The sequence below is a fragment of the Convolutriloba macropyga genome, chromosome 2 (assembly GCF_964194025.1).
Source record: "Convolutriloba macropyga chromosome 2, txConMacr16.3, whole genome shotgun sequence".
Lineage (NCBI taxonomy): Eukaryota > Metazoa > Xenacoelomorpha > Acoela > Convolutidae > Convolutriloba > Convolutriloba macropyga.
The window spans coordinates 76,178,564-76,188,333 of record NC_134469.1 but is presented as its reverse complement, the minus strand read 5'-3'; the positions used below and the strand labels follow the sequence as shown (position 1 = coordinate 76,188,333).

At 30.5% G+C, this 9,770-nt stretch overlaps 1 protein-coding gene across 1 annotated transcript in view; it reads left to right on the top strand.

The window, feature by feature from the left end:
• The first annotated feature begins 1,590 nt into the window (after positions 1–1,590).
• LOC142335002 (neuronal acetylcholine receptor subunit alpha-6-like) overlaps positions 1,591–9,770 on the top strand; it is a 45,426-nt gene continuing 37,246 nt past the window's right edge. The window contains exon 1 of the mRNA XM_075383330.1: positions 1,591–1,939. Coding sequence (XP_075239445.1) covers positions 1,660–1,939 — 280 coding nt within the window. The 5' untranslated portion in view covers positions 1,591–1,659. The remainder of the gene's footprint in view (positions 1,940–9,770) is intronic.

Genomic DNA, 9,770 nt, shown 5'->3' with positions numbered 1-9,770 from the left:
GATCATCAAATTTTTGACCAAGGAAAAAGAAATTGGTACATATTAAACATCTCAAAGTTTGTAATCTTAGAATTGAAAAGAATTTAAAACACCACACGGAAATTATAACTACTAGGATATTGACTGATATAGTTATCTTGATCAATTTTATTGGAATCAAACTATTTGGCAATAAAGCTTGCATGAAGGAGTATTAATATATTTTAAGAACTAAATATTCCAAATTGTATTTCTCAAAGTTTCTGGATGCCGTTTTGTTTTGATGTCTGTGAAAATGTTGTCTTGGCAGTTAATTGTGTGCGCATCACATAAAAACCAATATTGATGTAAAATGTTAAAAAAGATTTCATAACGTGGCTAATATCGCAAATTTCCAAAAAAGTTAAATTTCGACTTAGGCTTAAAATTTTCTACCATTATTCATGGATGAACATACCTCATTTTCAACAATTTTGATCGCTGGAACTTTATTTGTATTTACTTGAGACGGAGTTTGAAGACTTAGTTTTTCTTGTGAACAATCATCATGGCAAGAGACAATCTGCTAATTACCTTCTAAACGTCAAAACTGCTGTTTCAGTCTAATTGACACTTTCTTAGTAAGTAGATATCGCGTTGAAAAAGGGTGACAAAACTGAGTAAATTTAACCGAGACATTGGCCATATAAAGTTTAATTGTTTCATAAGGACTGTGCTCGATCACTAATTTATCTGAAAAAAACTTGGATCCGCCTATGAATGGACTCCAGCTCAGCTCACTCTATTGTTGAACTGTGTATTTAAAGACAGTATAGACTAGACGTCTAAAAATTTTTGACCTTGCCACCCTCCTGTAGCAGTTTGAGCCAGAAAAAGAAGATTTCAAAGCTTATATAACTGCAAATTCTGTCCCATTAACTTGGAATAATCAAACGTTCGACAAAACCGCCAAAAAGTTGCAATTGAGCATATAGATGAGAAATGTGGACAGTGTTTTTGAAAAACCGATTATTTCAACTTCATGGGACACTCTATAGATGAGTGTATAAAGATATATATCGTTCTTTTTTTTAATTTCGGCGGTTTTTTCTAGAATATAAAGCGTGTTCCATAAAGTTGAAATAGTCGAACGTTTCAAAAATACTGTCCTCATTGCTCATTTGTATGCTCAGTTGCATGTTTTTGGCGCTTGTCGAACGTTCGATTGTTCAAACTTCATGGGACACTAAAAATGCTCATGCTTGTTTATATGAGATTTAAAGATTAATGTTGTCTGATATAGCAGCACAAATAATATTCCGTTTACTTGAGCGACTAGGAAAAAACAAGCATAACAAAAACAAACAAGACAGAAGGTCTGTAATGAGATATGGGAAAAGATTGTTTGTTTTTCAATTGACCATTCAAAACTACAAAAAAGCAGATGTCATACTTCAGTTATATAATTAACGAAGCTTGCTTTTTTTGTTTCTGGCGGAAATTACGTCTCTTGCGAAAATCTAAGTGGCCTTGTCCTGAGAAAAATGAAAACCATAACGAAATAGAGAACTTTATCTTCTGTCGCTGTAATTTAATAACAATCATAATTATTTCGGCCTGTTTTTTCACCCATAAAATTCATTTCTGTAAAATTTTATCTTAACTACTACAGTTGGTTTTCGTTGTTTTCTACAGTGTATCATGTTGAAATTTATTGTCGCTATTATTGCGGTTCTTAGTTTACGAGGAAGTTCAAATTCAAACTTTTCTGAAAGTAATTTACGATTGAGTCTGATTGCCGGCAATGACATGTCTGTCATACCTGTGAAAAATGCCAGTAACGGAATCCAAATACATATCACCATTTACCTCTACCAGTTGGTTGGGATTGATCACAAAGCACAGACTATAAAGTTGCTCATGTTTGTTAAATGGGACTGGACGGATGAGTACATACACTGGCAGCCCAGTTCCAATGAAGGCTAGTTTTTGAAACGTTTCACCCTTTCACCCCCCCCCCTCCCTCTCCCAGCGTTTCCTCAGCCCTTCTTATGGAAAAATATATCTAGTGGTGAATGCATTTTTTGCACACGCGTAGGACTGTCCATTACGGTTGCAGAAACGTTAGCATAGATATTCTATGGGCGGTAAAAGAAACAATTATGTTGTCTTAATTTCCCTAATCAAGACAACGTTTCCCTTATTTTCAAAATCGCTGATTGATTACCCCCAAAAAAACGTAATGTTGACATGTGCGTAGAATTGAGCTCGATAACAGTTGTACGTTCGCGAGAAAAAAAAAGTTGTATATTTGTAATGAAATTGGGCTGAATACAAAAGAAGTATGAGCTGAAGAGTTTCGTGTTTTTCAGCTAAAATTGGTTACAAGAAAGTAATGTATGAACTAATATTTTAGTTTCAATGCTTCCAACATTTAAGAATCTTTGAAAGATTCTAAATTGCTAAAAAAAAAATTGACTCTTATCTCATCTAATTATTGTTTTCACAATCTATATACTCAACAGATTCTAATATATCTGTGCAAATATCTAACAGTCTCGGATTTTTAAGTCTGTTTTTATTATAGTCAGCCATTTCTAATTGGACATGGAATAAATACAAATTGTTTGATAAATAATAATAATGTGTATATGGTGGCCTCCGGGCCCCCGAGCCATGGAGACATATACATATTCGGAAAATAAACCAAGTCGTCTGCTATTTAATTTCCCTGTTTTTTACACTACTACATATTCACTCTATATTCACTTCTTATACAATTAAAAACTATCAATTCTTGTCTCACTTAGTGCAAACCACTAGTACAAAGTTAAGCTGGTAATTAACCATTATCAGACGGTAGTTCGGGTTCTATCCCACCGACTCCGGTGGACGTATCCCAGTACTAGTATAAAACTAAGAAGCACGTAAAACCAAATTGCGAAAAAACTTGAACAAAAAATGAAAATATTAAAATAATTAAAATTTTCATATATTCCCCTAATCAATATTTAACCAATCTAAAACTAAAACTTCCTGTCTCACTTGGCGTAGTGGTTAAATCATCGAGTCTAGTTAAGTTGCTTTAGCAAACGGAAGGTTTGGGGTTCCTTCCTCACTGACTCCAGTGAACGTCCCCCGATAGGCGATGCCGCCTTTCAGGATTCTGATGAAAAAAAAACTATGAAACTAAGTGAGATAAAAAAAACAAAAAAACCAAATTCACAGTTCTTAAAAAGGATGATCCCTGCTGTGAGACTGTATATGGGACACACTGTGATGGGTATACAGTCAAAAACACTGAGATCGGTGGAAACACAGTGATAAGTGTTTTTTTTCAATGTCTTCTTGAATATTCTCTCTATATTCTCTCTATATTGGATCAATAATTAATCAGAAATTAATTTAAATTAAAAATAAGATAAAAAAATTAAAAAATTAAAGCAAAATTTACATTTCAATCTTTAAGAGCGATTCACTCTTATTCGGAGTGATCCCCCAGTAGAGAATATCGCTCTTTTCAATCTTAAGGAGTGATTCCCTTTTTTAAATATTTTTTATACTTTTATTTCAAATTATCTGTGTTTTTCAATAAATTTGAAATTTTCTTTTACTTTTTCTATATTTATTCCATTATTAATAAGAAAAAATATAAAATCATAGTATTTACATGAGCAATCTTCTTCATTTTGTCTAATGGCTAAAGTACTTTCAGTTCTAGAACTTTGTTTTTCAGTTAGATTTCTACTAAATCCTTTAGTTAATTCTACACCTGGATGCTGTTTCTTTACATGGGCTCGTATCCCATCATATCTCACAATAGAAGCACAATATGGACAATTAACTTTAGCTGAAGTACAACTTCTACATGTATACTTACTCTCATCAAAATCAGTTAGTGGTTTTATATAATTACATTTATTACAATTTCTGATCTGCAGGGCAGTTGGGGTACCAATGACTTCGTCCCTTTCACTGATTAATACTTCTGAGTTATAGTTAGGGTTAGGATTAGGGTTAGGGTTAGGGTTAGGATTAGGGTTAGGGTTAAGGTTAGGGACTGAGTTATAGTTAGGGTTAGGGTCTGAGTTAGAACTGGTGTTATAACTAGAATCAGAACCAGAACCAGAACCAGAACTAGAACCAGAATCAGAACTAGAGTTAGAGCTAGAGCTAGAACTTGAGCTAGAACCAGAACCAGAACTAGAGCTAGATTCATTTTTTAAAGAACAACCCCATGGAGAAAAATCATTAGCACAAATAGCACTTATTGTTATATTACCACATATACATTTATCAATTTTATCTTTATGACATGATTCGTAATGATATTTTAAACAAGCAATGTTTCCACATTTGTAGTTACACTCTAAACATTTTATAACCATTTATAATTGGTCAAATCTGCGAATTTGCAAAACAACTCCGTTGAGCAGTTTGGTAAAACACGAACAAAGTTCGTTCACTGATTTCAATTACACTCAACATATTTACCCAAGATTTCAATTACATCTTTAGTATTATCTTTAGATTTGATACACTCTGCTAAATCTTTATTTCCTAACGTTTTGAGTATATTAGTTTTACATCTCTTATCTAAAATTGCTTCAAGGTTTAATTGCATTTCATTTTAACATAATTTATAATTTCGTTTCTAAATTCTTCATTATTTACATATAGACTGTTTAAATTCTCTCGTCCCTCTTTATTTAAAATTCCAGTATATTTATGAGTGTAACTGCTTCGCAGATCTGTGTAACAGCTTCGCTGATCTGTGTAACAGCTTCGCTGATCTATATATTCCCTTTCATGTTCCAGATCTTCATCTTGATCTTGATCTTGATTTCTGCCAAATCCATAGTTCAATAATGTACTTGTTCTATTCAACATAGTACTCGCTGCAGTTGCCACATGTCCGGCATTTCTTACTGTTATATCAGGACTCATGAAATTATATATCATTAAACCTGAACTTATAATACCTAAAATAGTTGAAAATAATCTAAGACCATTTGCTTTAACCACTTCCTGAGTTAAAACATCATTCTGTATTTTAATACCTTTTAATGTAAGAAGTTTATTAAAATAAAACTGATAATTATCATGACTAATAGTATTTCTATCTGTTGCATTTATCATGAGTGGTTTCATATATGCTATAAGTTTATTTATATCTTCTCTTCCTAACTCATCTTTTAAACTGAGAGCTTTTAAATCAAGGAAACCAATTCTTGAATCATATATCATTGTTCTATTACTATTAATAATAATAAAAGTATTTTCTTTCTCATTATATTTAATTATACCATAACGAAGTTCATCTGACATTCCGTCTGTACGATTATAATGGTTACTATTTAACTCATTAATTATTTTACTAAAGTCATGTTCACATTTATATATCTCTTTAAAGTTTTTAAAAAGATCAGATCCATTATAAGTTGTTAAATAAATAGTATCACAACTCATTCTTGCTGTATTATTTATTTGAGCTGGTTTATGACACATTACAATCATTTGAATATTATAATGTCTACCTTCAGTAAAATAATAGTCTATATCCTTATTTAACCTATCACCCATATCATCAAGTACTATTACACAATTTCGAAATTTTTGCATATTGTTTTTTTTTGATCATATTCATATCACATTTATTAAATCCAGTATAAAACTTATTAGTCTCGGGATTTATACAGTCTCTGTCATCTTTACACACTATAACTATATTTTGATCTTGATTTTGATTTTGTTTTTGATCTTGATTTTGATCTTGATTTTGATTTTGATCTTGATCTTGATATTGATTTTGATCTTGATTTTGATTTTGATCCTGATCGGTGTAACCACTTCGCGGATCTTGATTTTGGACTGAGTATGATTTTAAGTATTGTCTAACAAAATATGTTTTACCCGTACCAGTTCCACCATAGACAATAGTGTGTAATGGTGACTTTTCATATTCAAATCTAACTAGACTCCTATTCATAAATCCACCAAAGCTTTCTTCTAGTTTTGCATATTTACTCGGTATTGAATCATATACTATAAAACAAAATATAATTTAAAAAATAAAAATTATAACCACGCTACCTGTCTCCATTTTTGTAAATGAAAACATAGATAAATATAGACATAATTAGACTTATAATTAGACTTATAATTAGACTTATAATTAAACTTATAATTAGACTTATGGGTCTTCGACCATCCGTGTAACGGTTCCACCGATGCTTCGCAATGATTAGAGTTATAATTAAACATTAATAATATTTATAAGAAAATGCTTATCCTAACTTTTGAGGAATTCAATAATAATTTTAATATTGATAATAGTGCTATAAGTGATATCAGAATAAAAGATATAGGTAAAGATATAAGTCTAACACCAATTGAAATTGTAATGAGAGATCAGACTCCAAATAACATAAGTGAACTCAACTCCAACATTATTGTAAATTTACATCCAACTGAAGGTACACACTGGGTTGTAGTTATAAGAAGAGAAGGTGGTCCAGTGTATTACTTTGATAGTTTTGGTATAGAAACTCCTCCATTATTCTTAGAAGAGTATATCAATCTAGGCTCTAATGAAAGAATACAACAATATGATGAACCTTATTGTGGGGCTTATTGTTTATACATGATCTATCTTATTGATAGAGGATTTAGAATTAACAATGCTTTGAATATTCTAGTTAATCAATGTAAATATCCAGGAATGTATAATGAGTGTTTTTGTTTAGGTTGTAGTAAAGATAAGGTTGATGATAATGCTAATGATCTACGAAGTAGCTTTGCTAATAATGTTAATCAGGTAACCTGCTTCACAGATGATAATGTTAATGATAATGATAATGATAATGATAATGTTAATGATAATGATATTGATAATCATAATGATAAAGATAATGATCTACGAAGCGGTTCAACGGAGTTGTTGTGCAAATTCACCGATAGTGAAACATGGGCGAAGCCCTATCTGCAAAGCAGGTTCCCTGATCAGCGAAGCGGTTCAACAGAGTTGTTTTGCAAATTCACCGATCTGCAAAGCAGGTTCCCTGATAAGGTGGATATATCACCCCCGAGAAATAATAATCCTATTGCTATAAATATAAATAATGATCTACAATCATGGCTAAATGATGATGATATAATTACTGAAGCTGAATTCCCAGATAACTTTAGATGTATAATATCTGGTCCTAGTGAATGTGGTAAGACATTCTTATTAAAAAAACTATTTCTAGCTAGTATATATTTTGATAAGCTATACATCATTGGTCCTACTGGTGATCAATATCAGGGAACCTGCTTCGCAGATGAAGGTGTTGATAATGGCAAAGCAAATGTAGAATTTATTAAAGATATAAAAGATTTACCATCTCCTGATAAACTACCCAAAGATTTAAAGAAACTAATGATATTCGATGATATTAGAGCCAAAGAACCAATTATTAATGAATACTTTTGTAGTGGTAGACATAATAATTGTAATATGATATATCTTAATCAAAATCTGTTCTCTTTGGATAGGCAGAGTGTTAGAGAGAACTGTAATCTATTTATTTTATTTGAACAGAGAGGTAAAGCCCTCATATCTATATATCAAGATTTCTTTAATAATGTGGAACTTAGTTATGATTTTGCTAATATATGTAATAAGGTATGGAAAGAGCCTTATAATTACATTGTCATTGATATAACTAAAAATAAAAATATTAATGGTAAACTAAGAATTAATTGGGATCGGAGAGTTTTGTGGTTTAGTTTAAGTGTAAGTCTAAGTCTAAGTCTAAATCTATGACTATGTCTAAGCCTAAGTCTAAGTAAAGTCTAAGTCTAAGTCTGTAACTAAATCAAACAGACCTTCGGTCTGCTAACTAAATCAAATGTAAAGTAAAACTTAATACATCACCATTAAAGTCTATAGGTCTTCCATGCTCATCTTTAATATGAAACTCTATATATTCTATTCTATCTTTAGTTACATTTTGATATAAGATATTAGTTGGTATAATATTTATCAAGTAACCTGGTGTTTCAGTTAGATTAAAAGTATATAATATGTCTGTATCCTTACCATTATCTTTAACACCAGATATCACATTACAATGAATGTTAATATTACTAAAACTCATAATATCAACAACTTTCTGAGATGTATATTTACCTTTATTATAAACTATTTTTCTAAATCCTAGTAATGGGGCTATTGAATTTTCTATGTCAAAGTTAATTGCACCTTGTTTTACTTCCATTAAACTTTTCATTGTATTCTTATCAATTTCTATTATAACATTACCATTAGTTTCTTCTTTTATTAATTCTGCTATTTCATATAATTCATATGCACCTGGTGTAATACCTAAAAGACGGGTATTTGACCATGTTTCACCTTGGGTATCATATATGAGTTGATTGTTCATTCTATTCACATCAAACACTGAGTTATAAACTGATAATCTAATTAAACCTAATTTTGTTTTATTAAGTATAGGTTCACTAAAGTTAAACTTTTCTGTTGGCTTTATCATTCTAAAGATAAGTGTGTGTTCTTCCTTAGTTTTAGTTAAAGCTTCATGTATCTTTTGTAGTTCCCATAAGATTAAATTGTCTGTCATTTTTTTATATTCAAATATAAGATTATATTTCTAGTTATAATTATCTGCGAAGCAGGTTCCCTGATAGCTTTGGTTATGGTGAAACATCTGTGAAGCCCCATAGTCATAGTTATAGTCATAGCTATAGTTATAATTATAGTTAAACTTTTTGGTTTATAAAAATGGATTTTAACTTGGATGCAACTTATGGTTATAATAATGATATACACAAAAGTAAGATTATAAAGTATAAACCAAATAATCTGGCAACAATGAATACAATCAATACTAACATTAATATTATACTCAATAGAGAAGAGAATCATTTAAATATACACGATTCATATCTAGAGATAGAGTTTGTTGTATCAGATGATGCTGGGGGTGTATTTGCTAATAATGCTAATATTAGATTAGTTAATTATGGTATGATGGCTTTGTTTAGTTCAATTAAGCTTGAAACTAGTGGTGGTAGGACTATTGAATATATAGATCATTGTCATCCTAATCTATTGATATTTAATTTATTAACTAGTACTGATGATGAATATGAGAGTGGTTTTGTTAGAAATCAAGGTAATAGAGATAGTCAACTTAAAGGTGACCATATTGCTGCAGAACGAGGTCATATGTATATGATGGTTAAGATGAGTGATCTATTTGGTTTTGTGAATGATTTAAAAAAGATTATATATGGTTTAGGATTTAAACTAATATTAAAAAGAAATAATAATGATAGAGCTCTATATAGAATTAATGCTGGTGCTGATGCAGTAGCTAATGATGGTAATATAGAAATTAGAGATATATCATGGTGTGTGCCTAGTATTGATCCTAGTAATGACAATAGAATTATTGTACAGAAAGGATTAAATAAAAAGAATAATATAGACTTCGGTTATTATGAAAGAAAAACATTTTATAAGAACGTACCTAATGCTACTAATTTCTTGTTTGATCTAGGTATGGAAAGTGGTATGGAAAGACCACAATATATAATAGTTGGTTTTGAAAATAATAATGTTAATGAACAAACTCATGATGCAAGTACCTTTCATATAATGAATGTTACTGAATGTTATTGTAAGATTGGTAGTGAGTTTTATCCCGAAGATAGAATGAATATTAATTATGGCACTAATAATTATAATGAGGCTTTTAAAGAGATTGTTAGCTTTAATAAAGATTATAATGGGCTACCAAATAATA